Below are 19947 nucleotides of genomic sequence, written 5' to 3' on the forward strand. Positions count from 1 at the left end.
TAATCTCATAAGAGTACTCGTGCATTAAGCTATGCATCTTTATAGGTATTGTGGGATTGGGCCCTTAATAGTAAGTGAATTTGTAGTGGAAATATACAGAAACAGAGAGAGAGACCGTGGCCTTAGTAAAGTCATTGGCAAAACTTCTATTGACATCAGTGGGGCCAGGATTTCACCCACAGAAACTTCCTTTTACATGAAAGTAAAACAAACTTAATTCCAATAAACAGCCTTGTAAAGGCCCAAAGAAAACAATGCAAAGCATCGTATTAAATAAAAAAATACGATAGGATTATATAGTCATGGCTCAGATCCCTGTGGCAACTTTATTGTAAATTGCAGAGTTCAGATGAGTAATATAGAATAATATTGTATATTTTTAAAAGGCATTTGTTTGGGGATGGGATGGAGGAAATGACTTCTGTTGCTCAGATTAACATTATATTTGCATTGGACTTTTAATTATGCTTTCTACCTGAAATGCACATTTGGAATTATTAGAGTATTACAGAAAACAGGCAGGACTGGGCTTCTATATAGTTTTCCATTTAGTCAATACAGCAAGAACAAATTGTCCCAAGGGTAATCAATAGATTGCTTCGGGGGCCAAGGGCCAGATTTGCACCTCATTTGCAGAGGCACAAATCTGGAGTAACTCTTCCAATTTCAGTGCAGCTACTTCATATTTACACAGGTGTGACAAAAGCAGAATTTATCCCTAAATTTTTTTTAGTTAAGTTAGCTGTCAAGAAAACTGTATCCTGGATCTCTGAGATACAATACCGCATTAAGAAGAATGGCTCCCCTTCGTTTGAGACACCGATTTACTTACTCCCACACAGACTGCTGCTGCTGTTTGTTACTGTTGTCATTTACTAACTTTAAAAAGTCATGGAAGTCAGGTTATTGGGAACTTTATGCAGGTTAAACATAATGGATTTGCATGTTGGCCTCTCCCTTATTAATAGCTATCACTTCAGGTCCTTGTCTCACAACTCAGAGCCCTATGTCACATGTTTAGGCCTTGGCTGGCTAAGAGCTGCAGCTGATGAGGGGCAGATAGAAATGTCCTGTTTTGATTATGCTGATTTTAAATGGGCTATTAGACACATTTATTTAATGGCTCATTAAACAGCTTATTAGCCTGCTAGCTTACATACTTAACATTGCACTGTGTTCATGTCATTTTAAAGGAGGGCTTTCGTACCAGAGTCAACTAAACGTGGAAGAGAAAACTGTACAATTTGTCATCAGTGTTCCCTTTGTTCGTACTAAAGGAACTTGGGTCTTATTCTCCTGTCACTTACTCAAGTTATTCCTGATTTACACTGCATTGAAGCCAGTGGAGTTGCATCCATTGTGCACGACTTAGTGAGAGGAGATTCAGGCTCACTTACGTTGCAAAGAAGTCCTACTATTGTATTTCACGTCATTGTCTATTGCTATGGAAATAATTGATGTCATACATTTAGCACTATATTATTTATGCAGTACCATGGTACTTTACAGAAAAATGAATTTGACATTCCCTGCCTAGAAGAATTTACAATCTAAGTCCCCAATCTTGTGAACATTTTGGTGTAAAGTTAAGAACATGCCTAACGGGATGTCTACAGTACAAAATTAAGTCGATTTGAGTTAGGTCGACCTAGAACTGCCGCAGTAATTAAATTGGCTCTTTGTGTCCCACCTTCTGTCAGTGGTGCACGTCCTCACCAGGAGCACTTACACTGACTCATGGGGTGGCGGGGACCAGCTGTCAGCCCCCAACGGGGCGGCAGAGCTCGGGCTGTCAAAGGCAGCAACAGGCAATGTCAGCTACACAGTGTCTATGTGGACACTGCGTCAACCTAACTACATGGACCAAAGAGCTGCTACTCACACGGAGATGGAGTTACTAGGTCGGCATAGTGGGTGAGTTAAATTGGCAGGAGGAACATTGTGGTGTAGATGACTTATGTCGACCTAACTCTGTAGTGTAGACCAAGCCTAAGTGTTTGCAGGACCATGGCCTAAATTCCAAGCATTCTAAGTTAGTGTGGCTTTAATGCTACAGCCTTTTAGTGGTGGGGTGTGCATAGGGATGTGCTGCTGTTCAGGCATAATGCCTTTGGGAGCTCAGACAAGAGTTGCCCCCAGCTTCATCATTTCAAAGGTGCTGTTTGCATTTCTCCAAACCTTGGGCAAGCTCAGAAACCTATTGGGAAGGAAGGTCTGAATCCCACTGGGGAAACTAGCCTCATTGTTAACGCTTCCCAGGAGCAGTTCTTGTGCCCAGGGGCTACACTAAGGTTTTTGTTTGTTGGTCGTTTTTTGTTTGGGCTAAAATGCCCCATTGCTACTACCACCAGTTCAGCTCTGCCAATGGTAGCAGCAATGGGAGTGCTAATGTTGACAGGATTCCAGGTAGCGCCTCATGTTAAGCACAGTGTCATTTAACCCTGCTCAGAACAAGTCTACATTTCAGTGTTTATAATGCTAGTGGGTGCTGGCACCTGGTCTGCACTAGCACCACTCCGACTTTTGCTACCACTGTGGGTAGCAACAGTGGGGAATTATTTAGCAAAAATATCCCATAGGAAACAAGGCCAGGGAGCACAGGAACTGAAATTGTGACAAGGCCCACACTGGGGCACAAGGGGTGAGGGGCGGGGAGAGGGATGGCTTATTTCACTGTCCTCTGTATCTTCACGCTCCTTCCACACACCTGAACAGGAGTTAGGCACAGTCCAATTGTATGAGTTTACTACCGGGTCAGATGGACAATGGGCACTAAGGGTTCAAACACTCGTGTATACAAAAATAGCTTTGGTGAATGGAAAACACAGCAAGAAATTCTTAATCCAAAAAAAGCCTGAAAGGAAATAGATGCAAGGTTTTAGTCTGAAATATCTGAATTTTCATCAGCATCAACATTCCAAAGCAACAAAGTGATTTGTAGACTTCAGCCTGGCTTCATGGCAGCTGGACTGTGCACTGGTAATGAGAATATCTCATTTCTAATGGGTGTAAAAGGCTCACACTTTGGCAAACACAAACTGGGAATGCTGCTAAAACCACATGCTCATGGATAACTGGATGTATGGCTTATTATATCAAATTGTAACCCAGTAACCCCTTGTGATGGGTTCGATCACAGAAACCCCCTTGGGACTGTCACCTGATGTTCTGAGACTACCTCTGAGCCCATTTTCTTTGCCAGCTTGGGGCTTCAGAAACCTGTCTTGTTGAGCCAGACATGCCAGCCCGCTGTAACACAGACCCAGGGTCTGAACCACGCCCCCAAAGCTGCAGACTCAACTGAAAACAGCTCAGCAAGTGCTCCTGTCTCCAGCACCCAGATACCCAGCTCCCAATGGGATCCAAACCCCAAATGAATGTGTTTTACTCTGTATAAAGCTTATACAGGGTAAACTCATAAATTGTCTACCCTCTATAACACTGATAGAAAGATATGTACTGCTGTTTGCTCCCCCAGGTATTAATCACCTACTCTGGGTTTATGAATAAACAAAAGTGATTTTATTATGTAGAAAAAGTAGGATTTAAGTCGTTCCAAGTAATAACAGACAGAACAAAGTAATTTACCAAGCAAAATAAAACAAAACACGTAAGTCTAAGCCTAATACATTAAGAAACTGAATACAGGTAAATCTCCCCCTTAGAGATGTTCCAATAAGCTTCTTTCTCAGGCTAGACTCCTTCTCACCTCTGGGCCCAGTCCTTTCCCCTGGTACCATCTTGTTAGTTCCAGCTCAGGTGGAATTCTAGGGGATTTCTCATGACTGGCAGCCCCCTTTGTTCTGTTCCACCCCCTTTTATATCTTTTGCACAAGCCAGGAATCCTTTGTCTTTCTCTGGGTTCCCACCCCTCCTTCTAAATGGAAAAGCACCAGGTTAAAGATGGATTCCAGTATCATGTGACATGTTTACATGTCCTGTGAGACTTCATTACCCACTCGCTGGCACATGCGTATACAGGAAGGCTTACAAGTAAACAGAGCCATCTTCAACCAATTGTCCTAGTTAATGGGAGCCATCAAGATTCTAAACCACCATTAATGGCTCACACTTTGCATAATTACAATAGGACCTCAGAGTTATGCTACATATTTCTAGTTTCAGATACAAGAATGATACATTCATACAAATAGGATGAACACACTCAGTAGATTATAAGCTTTGTAATGATACCTTACAAGAGACCTTTTGCTTAAAGCATATTCCAATTACATCATATTTACACTCATTAGCCTATTTCCATAAAACATACGGAGTGCAACATCACACCCCTCCACCCCTTTTTGTCCTTTGACTACAAGGATGTTAATGGGCCACTTCAACTTGAATGGTCTCCTAGGCTATGTGCTAACTACTTATGCTAAATTATCTGTTCCAAGGCTTTGGGAGTCTTCCCAAAAGTTGGGGGCCCAGGGACCGGGGGCCCCGTCACCCCGCCCTTGGCCAAACCGGAGCGGGGCCAGAGAGCCCACCCTGCCCACACTTGGGTGGGGGCTGAAAGCAGCCCCCTGACTGTGTCTCTGCCCTTGGGGTCCCTCACCCTGTGCAGCTGCCCCTGTGGCTCTGACCATGACCTGGCTCCGGCTGGGGAAGAGGACGCCTTGGAGTCACAACCTGGCCATGATAAGAGCCACTCATGATAAGAGCCATGGTGGACCCTCAACCTGCCCGCAGTGCAGGGGGCCTGAGTGGAGCAGTCCTCAGCTCATGTTCCTGCCCCCTGGGCCTCCCGCCCTGGACAGATGAAGGGTCCGCAGCTCCCCACAGCTGCCTGCATGGCTCTTGTCATAGCTGGGCTGTGGCTCCAAGCCCCACCCTACTGAGCAGGCAGCTGTGGGGAGCCATCATGGACCCTTCACATCCACATGCCCTGTGCTGGGCGGGGAGCCCAGAAGGATGGAACATAGGCCAGGGGCTGCTCTCAGCCCGTGCCCGGGTTCCCCTGCCAGGTTCCATGCTGGTCTGGATGAGGGGTGGGGCCTTGGTGGGAAGTGGAGGTGAGGTCCGCCCCGGCAAAAAGTGGACAGGCCATGGCTTCCTGGCCCCCCCCCCCCTTTTGGTGCCACTGATCTGATCTAATTTGTATTTAGCTGTGACACTCTGAGTACCTTTCCCAAACCTGAGGAAGAGCTCTGTGTAGCTTGAAAGTTTCTCTCTCACAACAGAAGTTGGTCCAATAAAATATATTACTTCACCAACCTTGTCTCTGTGAGTCTTACATCATTCCGCTGAGTCCCATTATCTGTCTGACTAGAAGTGGCACTGATAGACTCCTTCACATAAACTTTTTGCTGGAGATGGTTGCTTCAACTGATGACCTTTTGGGACAAGGCTTTTGAGTGCACGTTAAAACTCATATGAATACTCAGTACTCTGTGTAGGGAACAAAAGTTCCTATTGTGGGAGGAGAGGAGACCTCTGCCTTTCCAATGATTCTGCCTCTGCCAATACTGGATACTGGGCGTAATATTTCTTCTGCCAATAATAAAGTACTGCATATAATAGCACTTTTCATCCATTGATCTTAAAGGTCTTCACAAAGTAGGTGCCATTGTCCCCACTTTACAGATGGGGTAATGAAAACATAGAGAGATCAAGTGATTTGCCCAAGGTCAAACAGCTGAAGAGGTGGGAACATAACCAGTCTGATTCCCAGTCCATTCCCATCCACTGGATCACCCAGCCATCCATTTCTATAAAGTAAGGATTCCTCTTTGCCAGAGAGAATCTTCTGCTGCCCCTCCAGCTGCTTTGTGCTCGAGAGGCAATACAAAGCAGCCAGAGCCGGGGCTGAAAATCTGCCCTTCTGTGTGTAGAAATACAGAATGCGGCTTCCCATTTATGTGCTTTAATATCCTTTAGGTTCTGCAAACATCCTGCGTGGCATTTGTAAATCCTACTCCCATTCCCAATTCACTTATTTTTAAAAGGTCACTTCTTGAATAGGCGAGAAAAGCAGTGGAAGTGTCGGGAGTTATGAATTGTGGATAGTGTCAGTAAAGTATTGACAAGGGAGAAAACTGGAAAATGATGAAATTGGAGTGTATCTTTGAGAACAGTAAGTCAGTCAGTGAATGCTTATGAGAAATTTGAACTTTAAAAATGACATGATGGATGGCTAGGATGATTTCACATTGTTTTTTCATAAACATCACCATACAACTGAATTTTATAAAGTAGTTGGCGAAAACTACAGGAAGATAAGAGAATTTATCTACTAGTCACCAGTACTATACATGCCAAGTTTAATCTAACTTCATGTTCTTTAAATGATGTTGCCAATATCAGGACCAAAAACGACACAGATTTACACTGAATGTGAATACACAAACTGAGAAATGAAGTGTGGGTTTTTTTAGAATAATCCAGAGATAATGTTTCTGTGGGAAATTCTGTGTTCATTTAACTGCTATGTTAAAGAGCTGTAGCTCTACTTTAGGGGTGGGAAAGGGGTATTGCACAAATGGGGGTGGGGTGGTTGGACTGGGGTTTTTTGTCTGTACTCAGCCAAGAAAAATGAAAGGTATTCAGTGAATATACTGTAGGATAATGGAGTCCAGGTGTTTATGCTATAGCACATGGAGGATGTAGTAGTACAGGTGTGAGAGTAGGTGAGGGAGAAGGACGAAAGAGCAACATTAGATTGGTTAGAGCAGGGGTGGGCAAACTACAGCCTGCGGGCTGCATCTGGCCCGCCAGCTGTTTTAATTTGGCCCTTAAGCTCCCACTGGGGAGCGAGATCTGGGGCTTGCCCTGCTCCAGCCAGGGAGCAGGGTTGCGGGCTGCTCCGCATGGCTCCTGGAAGGATCAGCATTTCCCTCCTACGTGTAGGGACAGCCCAGGAGGCTCCGCTCTGTATGCTGCCCCCACCCCAAGTGCCGCCCCTGCAGCTCCCATTTGGCCAGGAATGGCGGCCAATTGGAGCTGCAGGGGTGGTGCCTGCGGACGGGGCAGCACACAGCAGAGCCACCTGGCTGCGTCTCCATGTAGGAGACGCAGCTGCTTCCAGGAGCTGCTTGAGGTAAGTGCTGCCCCGAGCCTGCACCCCTGATCCACCCCCAACCCCCTACCCCAGTCCTGATCCCCCTCCCGCCTTCCGAACCCCTGGTCCCAGCCCGGAGCACCCTCCTGCATCCCAACTCTCATCCCCAGCCCCACCCCAGAGCCTGCACCCCCAGCTGGAGCTCTCACCCACTCGTGCCTCAACCCCCGCCCCAGCCCTGATCCCCTTCCTGCCCTCCAAACCCCTCAGTCCCAGCCCGGAGCACCCTCCTACACCCCAAACCCCTCATCCCCAGCCCCACTCATAGTCCTCACCCCCCCTCCCGCACACCACCCTCCCTGCCCCAGCCCGGAGCACCCTCCCACACCCTGAAATCCTCATTTTTGGCCCCACCCCAGAGCCTGCACCCCCTCCTGCATCCCAACCCCAATTTTGTGAGCATTCATGGCCTGCTGTACAATTTCCATACACAGATGTGGCCCTCAGGCCAAAAACTTTGCCCACCCCGGCTAGAACCTTAAATGGTACCTCTCGACTTGCTTGCATTATGAAAATATAGTCTGGAACTCGCCTCCTCCTTCCATCTTCTTTCAAATGGAGGTGATGAAAAGAACTACTTACTAGATCTGATTGGTAATCATGCCTTTAATGCAGTTTCTAGGTCCTGTGGAGCTAAACACATTATTCTGTCTCCTCATAATCCCCTTTACCAGAAACACTGCTTACTTTGTGCACGCATCATTCCACCAATGAACACTGCCTGCAACATGCACGTGTTATGTATTACTTGTGTGGTGCTGCCCTGTCTCCCTCTTTTGTGGAGGGAATTGTAGGTTCCATCATTTTGTGGCCTCTTAAAACTTTTGCATGAACTAGGAATAGAACAAGTCCTATATTGTTAAATAGTCTGGCACTTGAAGCTTTCTACATGTCCTTTCTCCAGCTACTTATCTCCCAAACACTTTGCTCAGCTGAATTTTGGAAGAGCATAAGTTCCTGCACGCTTCTGAGGAAACGAAGAGGACTAGGAAATGTGGAAGCTCCTTCCTTGATTCTGTAAATTGCACAGTCTGCTTCAGAAATGCATGGTTGTGGACTTTGCTATGAAAATCTGGGAACTAATGATTCTTCCATTCTTTACTGCCCCATTATTATGGTATTTATTTGTATTACCATAGCGCTTAGGAGCCCCAGTCATGGAGCAGGACTGCATTGTGCTAGGCACTGTGCAAACACAGAACAAAAAGACAGTCCCTGACCCAAAGAGCTTTGTCCCCATACCCTAAGCCACCCCCCCCTCCGAAACATGTTTTGGATAATGAACCTTACTTCTATGTTAATGTTGAGGACCTGAAGAAAGCCTATGCTTATTTTAAAGCATCTGCCTAACAGCCTTCCAACTTCAACTACTGCCTTTGTCTTATAGCTACATAAAAGCTGTGGGGTGGAATGGCAGATAAGCACTTATGTACAGGTATACTGTATGATTTTGCTTCCATGAATAAATCTATGGAGCAAATTGTGCTCCCTCTACACTAGAAGACCCATTGACTACTGGATTTGGCTCTGTATTGGGAGATAACTGAAGAAAAGGAGGAGTTAGCGTAACAGAAGTAAAATCTACCAAAGGAGTGAGTTCTAGTTCTCTTTTCTTTTTATTTGAGATTCCTAATATTTTACAACATGAAAACTAACTAGGCTCTTGTGTCACATAATTAACCCTCAACAGCAAATCCTGTTTCATACACAATGCTACTGAACGTAAGGTTTAGCAAACAAAAGTTAAATGATTATGGGAATCTTTTAAAATGGGCAATAAATCACTCAAGGGTGTGCAAAAGTAATGAGATGTGTGCAGGCCTCAGGGGTGCTGTTCCCTGAAGCTTGAGAACAAAGGTGGTGTGATGCCAGCGCCAAGAAGTGCATTCAATGCATTTCATGAGAACAGAACATGAAATCTTGCTCTTGTTACTACAGTGTGAATCTGAAACAGCTCCAGATTTACACTAGTGTAACTTGGGGCAGAATTTGGTCCCTGAGCTGTTTCATTATTGCACTGGGGGAGAGGGGAGGGAGAATTGTAAATGCTTCCTGAAACATAAATGACAGGTTTCAGAATAGCAGCCATGTTAGTCTGTATTCGCAAAAAGAACAGGAGTACTAGTAGCACCTTAGAGACTAACCAATTTATTTGAGCATAAGCTTTCGTGAGCTACAGCTCACTTCATCGGATGCATTCAGTGGAAAATACAGTGGGGAGATTTATATACACACAGAACATGAAAAAATGGGTGTTACCATACACATTGTAAGGAGAGTGAGTAACTCTACAAAATGCTTTTATTTCTATATTGCTCCTGTTGTTAAGTTATTAGTTTAAATGTATTAATCTAATAGGGTATTCAAAGCACTTCTGGACTAGGTATGCTATACTGAGATGTCACTGGAAAGTATATTTTCCTTAGATTTGCATAAGGCTTGCAGATTTAATCTTGGACCTCTGTTTTCTATTATATGTCAAGATTTATAACCATACTGGCAATGTACAGTGCTGATAAACAAGAAAAATATCAATGCAAGTTAGGTGCCTAACTCCCTTAGGCTCCTTTGAAAATCTGTGCCCCGTTTATTTTGTAGATTTGCTAGACTCTATCAAGCAGGTGTTATATTAAAATGAATGGCTCCTGAGTGCTCCACAGCAGTGGCACTGAAATGTTCAACAGAAGTCAGTGTTGCCAATGTCAAGAGATCAAAAATCATGAGTCAGGCCCTCAAAATCATGAGATCTTAAAAAATAATAAATGTCAGATTTTTCTTATTTTTTGCCATTTTTTGTCCACAACGGTGAGGGCTTGAAACTTACTACTTTTTAAATTTTATGAAAGCTGAGATTGTCACATAATCACTGGCCTTGTGGGGCTGGAGCTTTCAGAAAAATTCCAAATATAGTGAGAGTTGACAACACTGGGAATGTGGTGTTCTTACCTTAGCACATCTATGACTACAGGAGAAATTACCACACTGTCTTTTTGAAGGGAGACACAGAGGACAAAATAGTAGCTGAGCAAGAGTTAGGATATGTCTACATTATGGAGAGTGCCCCAGCCTATGGCGCCAGAACTATACAGGCATAACCCCATAGTGTAGAAGCAGCCATCACTGATGAAAGGGTTTTTCTGAATCTGTGGGAACACCACCTCCCCAAGCAAGAACAGCTATGGCCTGTCCTACGCTAGAAAGTTACATAGTCCTAGCAACATCATTCAGGTGTGAAAAATCCACACCACTGAGTGATGTAATTAAGCCTAACTCCTGGGGTAGACACTGCTAGGTTGGTGGAAGAATTCGCCTATTGACCTAGATACCACCTCTCGGGGAGGTGGATTAACTACATTGACAAGGTGTTGCTGTAGTGGGTGTCTACACTGAAGCGCTACAGCAGCACACCGTTTTTAGAGCGTAAGACTGGCCATACTGGGGCAGACCAATAGTGCATCTAACCCAGCATCCTGTCTTTGCTTCTCTCCACTATGAAAACTGACTGTTAATTCTGCCCTTTGTTTCCTATATTTTAACCAGTTACTGATTCATGAGAGGACTTTCCCTCTTATCCCTTGATTGTCTACTTTGCTTAAGAGCCTTTGGTGAGGGACCTTGTCAAATGCTTTCTGAAAGTCCAAGTAAACTGTATCCATTGGATCAGCCTTGTCCACATGTTTGTTGACCCCCTCAAAGAAGTGTAATAGATTGGTGAGGATGATTTCCCTTTATAAAAGCTGTGTTGACTCTTCCCCAACAGATTGACTTCATCTATGTGTCTAATAATTCTGCTCTTTATTATAGTTTCAGCCAATATACCTGGCACTGAAGTTAGGCTTACTGGTTTGTAATTGCCTGGATCACCTTTGGAACCTTTTAAAAAAATCAGCATCACACTAGCTATCCTCCAATCATCTGGTACAGAAGCTGATTTAAGTGATAACCATCAGGGATTCTCATGACAAATTTTTTGGTGGCCTCAGAATGTAGCCACCACCTCTTCCTGGTGGCCACTCTGAAACTTTTTCCTAAAATACTTAACTTTAGGTTTCAGAGTAGGAGCCGTGTTAGTCTGTATTCGCAAAAAGAAAAGGAGTACTTGTGGCACCTTAGAGACTTAACAAATTTATTTGAGCATAAGCTTTCGTGAGTTACAGCTCGCTTCATCAGATGCATTCAGTCATTTAGGAAAAACAAATATGCACATATACACATCCAAAACATTGTAGTTTATTTATTGCTAGCTAGTATGTTTAAAAACCAGTATCACTTTTCACAGCAGACTTGCTAGCTAGGAAGTCTGTTGTGAAGTTTATGCTATTAGCCCTGACACAAATTAAGCACTGGATGGCAGCAAGGGGAGGCAGCGGGGTCCTGGGGCGATGAGGGGATGGTTGGGGGAGGCAGTGGGGGCCAGGGTGGGGAGTTCTACTGCCCCGGGGTTGGAGCCCGAAGCCCCGTCATCCCCAGGAACTCACCGGTCGCCTGCTCCTCCAGCGTTGTGCCCCAGGTGTCTCCAGAGGTGGTGCAAGGTGGCCCCAGCAACCACCCCAAGGTGTTGCATACAGGAGCGACGGGAGGGGTGGGCACCACTGATTTCCCCTCTCCCCCCAGAGGCCACAAGAAAAGCTACTGGCGACCACTTGCGGCCATGGTGGCCGCACTTGAGAAACGCTGTTACATACCCCAATTAATAATTCTGTAATTTCATATTTGAGTTCCTTCAGAACTCTTGGGTGAATCCTATCTGCTCCTAGGGACTTATTACTGTTAAATTTATCAATTTGTTTCAGAACTCCTCTATGGACACCTCAATCTGGGACAGTTCCTCAGATTTGTCACTTAAAAAGAATGGCTCAGGTGTGGAAATCCTCCTCACATTGTTGTACTTAAAGTACTGCACAGGATCTTTTCAGGGGGGATAAGGCAAAGCACCACATTTATTGGTAATACATGTATCAATCAACACTATTGTATGTATATGGTGTATATTACACTCATGCACTCACATACACACACAAGCACACTCTGTCTTGTTGTTTCAGAGTAGCAGCCGTGTTAGTCTGTATTCGCAAAAAGAAAAGGAGTACTTGTGGCACCTTAGAGACTAACCAATTTATTTGAGCATAAGATTTTGTGAGCTAGAGCTCACTTCATCGGATGCATAAAGTGGAAAATACAGTGAGGAGATTTATATACACACAGACCATGAAAAAATGGGTGTTTATCATACACATTGTAAGGAGAGTGATCACTTACGATGAGCTATTACCAGCAGGAGAGTGGGGTGGGGGGAGAGAAAACCTTTTAAAGTGATAATCAAGGTGAGCCATTTCCAGCACATTTCCAGGAGTTAACAAGAATGTCTGAGGAACAGTGTCAAACTGGACAGTCTCTACGTAAAAGAATAAATGGACACAAATCAGATGTCAAGAATTATAACATTCATAAACCAGTCGGAGAACACTTCAGTCTCTCTGGTCACGCGATTTCTGACCTAAAAGTGACTATTCTTCAACAAAAAAACTTCAAAAACAGACTCCAATGAGAGACTGCTGAATTGGAATTAATTTGCAAATTGGATATAATTAACTTAGGCTTGAATAGAGACTGGGAGTGGTTGAGTCATTATACAAAGTAAAACTATTTCCCCTTGTTTATTCCTGCCCCCCCCACACTGTTCCTCATGTATCAACACATCCAAAACATTGTAGTTTATTTATTGCTAGCTAGTATGTTTAAAAACCGATATCACTTTTCACAGCAGACTTGCTAGCTAGGAAGTCTGTTGTGAAGTTTATGCTATTAGCCCTGACACATTCAGTGGAAAATACCTAGTGTGCTTTGCGAATACAGACTAACACGTCTGCTACTCTGAAACCTCTCATTCTCTTACATGACACCATTTCAGTGCCTTACAAGGAAGAGTTCTGCATCAGTAACCAATTTCACACATGCTTCCATAGTGATTACAAATTGATGCAAATACAGAGGAACTCTCCCATTTGGAGTTTCATCTTTATTATTTATAGCTACAAACACAGGGTTTAGACAGGAGATCAAGTAGTCTTTAATGAAATTGTTCAAAGTACTGAAGAGCACTGATAATCAGATTTTTTCTCACTCGTTTGCTTAATTCTGTTTCTTGATAGCTATTAAGTTGTATTTTTGTTAATACAAAAGGTGAAAAAGTCAACACCCTTTAATAGCACTAGGGAGAGACTTTCAGCTGGGAATGTAAGAGGACTTGGCCCACAGAAATTTTGGGGCTATTTGATTCCCTTGAACCTTGAACGTTCTCTTTCCTGTATTTGTATGTATAAAGTGAGCAAATCTGGCCTGAAATTTGTTGCAAGAGGAAACAAAGAACCCCATTATACCCTTTTTACAGTCACTTCTCAGCATATAACTGCTTTTTTAAGAGGTTTCTGGAGCTCTTATTTAAACAGATAACATTCTGCTATGTTGTGGGGCTGAAATGTGTGGAAGCAATAGCAACATGAGTGATAATAGTGTGATTTATAGAAGAAATAGAAAATAAACATCCTAATCTTCCTTTTTGTGGGGGAAACTATGTTGGGTAAAAATAGTTCATGACCTTTTAAATGGAGACAGAGTCTTGGGCATATCCTGCTCTCAATCCATACACAGTGAATTTCCCACTGAAATTATCTCCTGGAAATATGAGCAGAGTCACATCACTGGCAGAATAAGAACTCTGATTTATGGAAAGTGAATGTCATATGGCATAGTTCCTTCTCCTTTCATATTTTTTAGCTCAAAGAATCATATGACCATAACATCAGTTGACCCATAACATCAGCAAATTCATCCCATTAGCTATCCACCAGTCATCTGGTACTGAGACTGAGTTAAGTGATAGGTCACATACCATAGTTAGTTCTGCAATTATATATTTGATTTCCTTAGAATCATAGAATATCAGGGTTGGAAGGGACCTCAGGATGTCATCTAGTCCAACCCCCTGCTCAAAAAGCAGGACCAATCCCCAATTTTTGCCCCAGATCCCTAAATGGCCCCCTCAAGGACTGAACTCACAATCCTGAGTTTAGGAGGCCAATGCTCAAACCACTGAGCTATCCCTTCTTCAGAAGTCTTGGGTGAATATTATTTGGTCCTTGTGACTTGTTACTGTTTGGTCTGTTGTGAATAGTGATATTAACAAACATACAAATATCACTTTTCACAGAAGCAGACTTACTAGCTAGCAAGTCTATACAAACAAAAACCAGAAACCAAAAAAGCAAAAGAAACAACAACAAAAGACAAGAACATGCGAAACACCTTATTTGTGTTTCTATTCTGTTTCGGTCCAGTAAAGAATAGGGACAACTGTATGTTGTTATTACTGAGTCTGCAAAAAACCACACCCTACGTACATAAATTACAATGATTTGGACAGGTATGTGTGCATATTTATTTGTTTTTCCTGAAGTTAATTAAGTTTTTTGGAAAAATTGTCCTAGTGGCCACCAGCAAGAACTGGTGGCCGCACTCTGAGGCCACCAAAAAAATTGTCGGGAGAACCCCGGTCTAGGTCATGTCTACACGGAAGCGCTATGGTGGTGGTGCTGCTGCACCGTTTTCAGCCCAGACAAGCCCTTAGCCCTGGGTGGGAGAGGAGAGGCGACAGGGTGGCTTAGCTAGTACAAGTCCTGCCTCGCCAGTGCCTCTCACCCAGGAGCACTAAATGACCCCAGATTTAAAAGGTTTGAAAGGCAAACGCAGGGCAGTGTTGGGATCTCCTCGCCGGCTGAGTGAAAGTGCGGAGAGACTCGAATGAAAGCGGGAGCAGATCAAGGGCCCTCGCCCCTGCCTCCTGCAAGCTGAGCCTTTGGGCTGCCCGGGGTACCCGAGCCCGCCAGAAAACAGGGGTTTGGGCCCCTTTTGTTTTCTCCTTTCATCCAAGCGCCTCTGTCTTTCTCCCCTCGGCAGCGCCCGGCCCCCGCCGCCGCCTCCATCGCCCTGGCGCGGGGAATCCCTGAGCGGCGGAACTGGTTTGCCCAGGGAGCGGCCCCAGCTCTCTCGGCCGCTCCAGGCAGGGGCGCGGCGCGGCCGCCGGAGGGTTAAAGGGGCTCTGGGCGGGGGCAGGAGGCGCCGCTGCCGGGCGTGCCCGCCAGTCGCGCACCCGGCGGCAGCCAGCGCCGCAGCCGGGGCGGGAGGAGGCACAAGCGGCGGGACGGCGAAGCCGGGCTCCGTCCTCGGGCGCAGCTCCCGGGGGGCGCTGCTGGCTCTCGGGCGGCCCGAGGAGAACAGGGGCGCGGGGGCACCATGCCTGGGAGCGACACCGGCCTGGCTGTGGACAGGACTTACTCGGACCCGGAGAGGCACCAGCGCGCCAAGACCCGGGTAATTCCCCTCTCGCCGCGCAGCCCGCGGGGGCTAGTTGCTCACCCGCCACTGCCGCTCTCGGCTCTTCCGTAGCAGGGGCTGCGCAGCGTCCCCAGGGGCTTGTTCCAGGAGCCCCTGTCGCTTCCCCGGGGATCTGGGCTGGAAATGGCTGGGATTCCGCTCAGGTGCGAGAGACCGGTTTGTCTTGGGGGCTTGAAAGGCGCCTGTCCCCTTGGGAGCCAAACCCAAACTGTACCTGTAATCTCAGGTTTCAGCTCCTCTCGCCCCGAAGCAGCCCCTGGGCGCCTGGGCAGAGAGCACACCTGGCCCACGGCTCCATTCCCCTGCGCGCTGCTCTGGCCTCCGAGCTGTGCACTGGATTGGACTGGAGGTGGTGGTAGCTGCTAAAGCTTAGTGGGAGCGCTACGGGTGAGGGACTCCTGGCTGGCGCTTGAGACACTTAGCTCCAGTCCAAAGGTAACAAAGCAGCTTGTTTTGCTCCTCCTGATGACTACAAGCGGCAGCAGTTGTGGGGATGACAACTGTATTTTTTTTGAAGTGAGGGCAACAAGTTGAGAGACTACATGGTAGCTCCTCAGGCAACAACCTCTCTGCATTTCTGTGTAGAGTGTAAGCAGTGTCAGTCTGAGCCATGAATTCAGATGTGCCTTTGAAAGAAAGCCTGCTCTCTGCTGAAACTTGGACCAAAACACAGGTTCTCTATTTTTAAGTAAATCTCACAAAATAGCTATTTCTATGACTATTTTTCTTAACCTAAAGGAAAACTTTTAATAAACTTTCCCATTCAGTGTTTATAACCCAAACGTTGCTTCATTGCCGTGCTGCCTCAGAAACTGAAAATGAATGACTGTTGACAGACTGTAGAAACTGAAGATCAAGATAAATTCACTAAAGAAACTAGCTCAAGCTGAGAGTAATGGAAAACTACAAAAAGTGAACAGAAAACTAGCTGTTTAATTCTTTGAATATTAACTGTTCGTGCTTAGACATCCCTGGGATGTCTCCCTCAGAAATCGCTTCTGTAATACAGGCAAAGGCTCTTCTTTTGTTTTAAATCTCCCTTAAAGGGAAGATCTGCAGAGCAAATGATTTTTCTGCAGTAGGGAGCAATTATTACCGCTCACTCCATCCCCCCTCCCTCCCTTTCTCGTTCTTCCCCACCCTCACTCACTTTCACTGGGCTGGGGTGGGTCTGTTTTCGACCTGGTGTTTGGTTGAAAATGGGATACCTGGCAACCTACATGCTAAAATTACTTCTAAGAGGGTTGGAGCAATATATTTGTATACTGTAGCGTCCGTGAGGTACAATTTCATTGGGGCAGTTTTTCTTACGGTACAGTGGCAGGTTGGATTTGTCTTTGATTATTTTGCGACTTTTTTTAAAATTATTTTTAATAGCCTGCATGATATCTGAATGTACATGCACCTGTTATATTAGTGATCATAATATGTGTGTGTAATTACATGTATGACTACACTATGGATGGGACTGATGGGTTGGCTAGTTTGTGTATAAATTTCAAATATCCAGCTACCTGTTTGGTTTAAGCAGGTGAAGTCCTCTCTGTATTTATGACTCTGGTTAAGGAAAAGAAAGCAAAGCTGCTCTTCAGGGTATTGTAATTTCCTCTTGCTGGCTCTGGCTGTGGGCAAAAATAGCTGTTCTGCTTTCTCTCTTCTACTGAGACAAGATATTTAGTGCTTCAAAATAAATGAGCTTCACAGCTTGAAGTACTTGGATTATTTATCTGTGGAGGAAGACTGCTTCCCTTCCCTACATAGAATGCTAGTCTTTCTTTCCACCCCTCCCATCTCATTAAATGGCACTGCTAGACAGGAGAGAGTGTGCTTCAGATTGTTTCTGCATAATGAAATGTTTTAAATTAAGTAACCTCATTCACTGTAGCCTTTACTGTTGGTATGCTATCCGCATAGCTTGGCCGTTGCACTATACGTTTGACACACGTTATACATAAACCAACAATATTGATGTCTACTTCTTTGTGTACCGTTGAGCAAATTAGTTTTATACCTCCTAATTCTTCTCTTTCTGGAAGGTAAACATGCTATATCGCTTAGCATGATGACGGAAGAATACTTTGTATATTCTTGATGTGTCTTGATTTATTTGAGAATTTAAACTGAAGTCTCTTCAGTCCAGCAGATTGACTTAATAGCTGGGCCAATTTTCAGTATTGCCAGCTCCAGGTGTTCAAAAATAATGAAATTTCTTTTTTTAAGAAAATGTTGGGTCCTTTTTATTTGCATTCTGATGCCTTAAACACCAGGGTTCACATTTTAAAGCTTTTCTCCGCAACCATGAGGACTAGAAACTTACTTTTTTTATTTTTTAATGTAAGCTGAGACACTGATCTAATCACGTGACTCTAGGAGCTGAGGCTTTAAGAAAAATGCCCAATACAAAGAGACTTGTGATAAAATCAGAAGAGTTGGAAAAAACTGAGTCTCTTATGTAACTGGATCGTTTTATGCATCATGTGGCTGGAGGTTGGGAAAAACTCCGCTTTCACTTACCCAGGGCAAGTAGCTTTTCCTGATGAGTGAGCTGGATAGGTTCTGGCTCATTCCCTGAGAATTGGGAAAGGAAGGAGCAGAGTAGTTCAAACTCTATCCTTTAGCTGGAGGGGTTGGGGTGGGCAGGAAGCAGAGTGCTTTGCAGTGAAGGAGGGTCATTTCACCTTTTAAGAGAAGGGGAGTGGGAAGGAAGAGCAGAGCAACTGAGGCTGCTGTTGCTCCTGGCAAGGCAGAAACTGACGTCCAGCAGTACTCCAGAATGGCTGCATTCCCTCGGACTGCTCCTTCGCTGATGAACTGAGGCCCTTCTCACTTAGCCACCATTGTAGCCATTGCTCTGGTTTGGAGTCAAGGATTTCTTTCTCCCAACGAGACTGAGGTGGAATGCAACCAGAACACGGAAGACAAAGGGTTTGTCAAGCAGTTTAGATCCCAACTGTAGCTTTCTTGCCCAGGGAGCGCCGGAGCCCAGCCCCCGCCTGGAGGCCCTGGCCTGGACGGGGGCTGCCCAAAGCATGCTGCTGCTGCTTTTCCTGGTGGGGTATGGGAGTGAGAAGGAGAGCAGCCCATGTGGAAGGCCAAGGGTTTCCTACATGTCCAGAATGGCAGCAGCCCTACAGAAGCCCTGCAAACAAAATTAGGGAGCCTGGAATTAATTAATTAGGTGTATGTAGGTGGAGGGGGTGATAGGAGGGAAGGAGATGTCAGGACTGATTTTATTAGGAGGACTTAGGAGCATGATGGTGCAGGATGTTTTAATCTGGACTGACTAAACATAGTCCTGTGGAGATCAGGTGTTGAGACTTTTCAAGCGCTACACATCGCCACATCCATCTTGAACTCTCCTAAGGATAATTCAGATTAGAAAGTGAAGGAAAAATGAAGTCTATTTTTAAGAGGGAAAAAATCTGCTGTCTGTTCTGGAGGGGAAAAAACCCAGCAGATTCAGTTTGTACAGAAGTTAGAACAATTCATTATGAAAGGGCTCAACGGGTAGTGATCAATGGCTCCATGTCTAGTTGGCAGCCGGTATCAAGTGGAGTGCCCCAAGGGTCGGTCCTTGGGCCGGTTTTGTTCAGTATCTTCATTAATGATCTGGAGGATGGTGTGGATTGCACCTTCAGCAAGTTTGCAGATGACGCTAAACTGGGAGGAGAGGTAGATACGCTGGAGGGTAGGGATAGGATACAGAGGGCCCTAGACAAATTAGAGGATTGGGCCTAAAGAAATCTGATGAGGTTCAACAAGGACAAGTGCAGAGTCCTGCACTTAGGACGGAAGAACCCCATGCACCGCTACAGATTGGGACCAAATGGCTAGGCAGCAGTTCTGCAGAAAAGGACCTAGAGGTTACAGTGGATGAGAAGCTGGATATGAGTCAACAGTGTGCTCTTGTTACCAAGAAGGCCAATGGCATTTTGGGCTGTATAAGTAGGGGCATTGCCAGCAGATCGAGGGACATGATCGTTCCCCTCTATTCGACATTGGTGAGGCCTCACCTGGAGTAGTGTGTCCAGTTTTGGGTCCCACACTACAAGAAGGATGTGGAAAAACTGGAAAGAGTCCAGCGGAGGGCAACAAAAATGATTAGGGGACTGGAACACATGAGTTATGAGGAGAGGCTGAGGGAACTGGGATTGTTTAGTCTGCGGCAGAGAAGAATGAAGGGGGATTTGATAGCTGCTTTCAACTACCTGAAAGGGGGTTCCAAAGAGGATGGATCTAGATTGTTCTCAGTGATAGCAGATGACAGAAATAGGAGTAATGGTCTCAAGTTGCAGTGGGGGAGGTTTAGGTTGGCTATTAGGAAAAACTTTTTCACTAGGAGGGTGGTGAAACACTGGAATGCATTACCTAAGGAGGTGGTGGAATCTCCTTCCTTTGAGGTTTTTAAGGTCAGGCTTGACAAAGCCCTGGCTGGGATGATTTAGTTGGGGATTGGTCCTGTTTTGAGCAGGGGGTTGGACTAGATGACC

The 19947-nt window shown here is 45.2% G+C and overlaps 1 protein-coding gene across 4 annotated transcripts in view; it reads left to right on the forward strand.

Moving 5' to 3' along the window:
* Window positions 1–19947, forward strand: part of TMCC3 (transmembrane and coiled-coil domain family 3) — a 230458-nt gene that overhangs the window by 142947 nt on the left and 67564 nt on the right. Inside the window, exon 1 of one of the 4 annotated variants that reach the window (XM_074941899.1) lies at window positions 15298–15433. The exons of the other annotated variants lie outside the window; for them this stretch is intronic. Coding sequence (XP_074798000.1) covers window positions 15356–15433 — 78 coding nt within the window. The 5' untranslated portion in view covers window positions 15298–15355. Of the gene's footprint in view, window positions 1–15297; window positions 15434–19947 lie in introns of those variants that run through there. 4 annotated transcript variants of the gene reach the window in all.

This window comes from Natator depressus, chromosome 1 (genome assembly GCF_965152275.1).
Source record: "Natator depressus isolate rNatDep1 chromosome 1, rNatDep2.hap1, whole genome shotgun sequence".
Taxonomy (NCBI): domain Eukaryota; kingdom Metazoa; phylum Chordata; order Testudines; family Cheloniidae; genus Natator; species Natator depressus.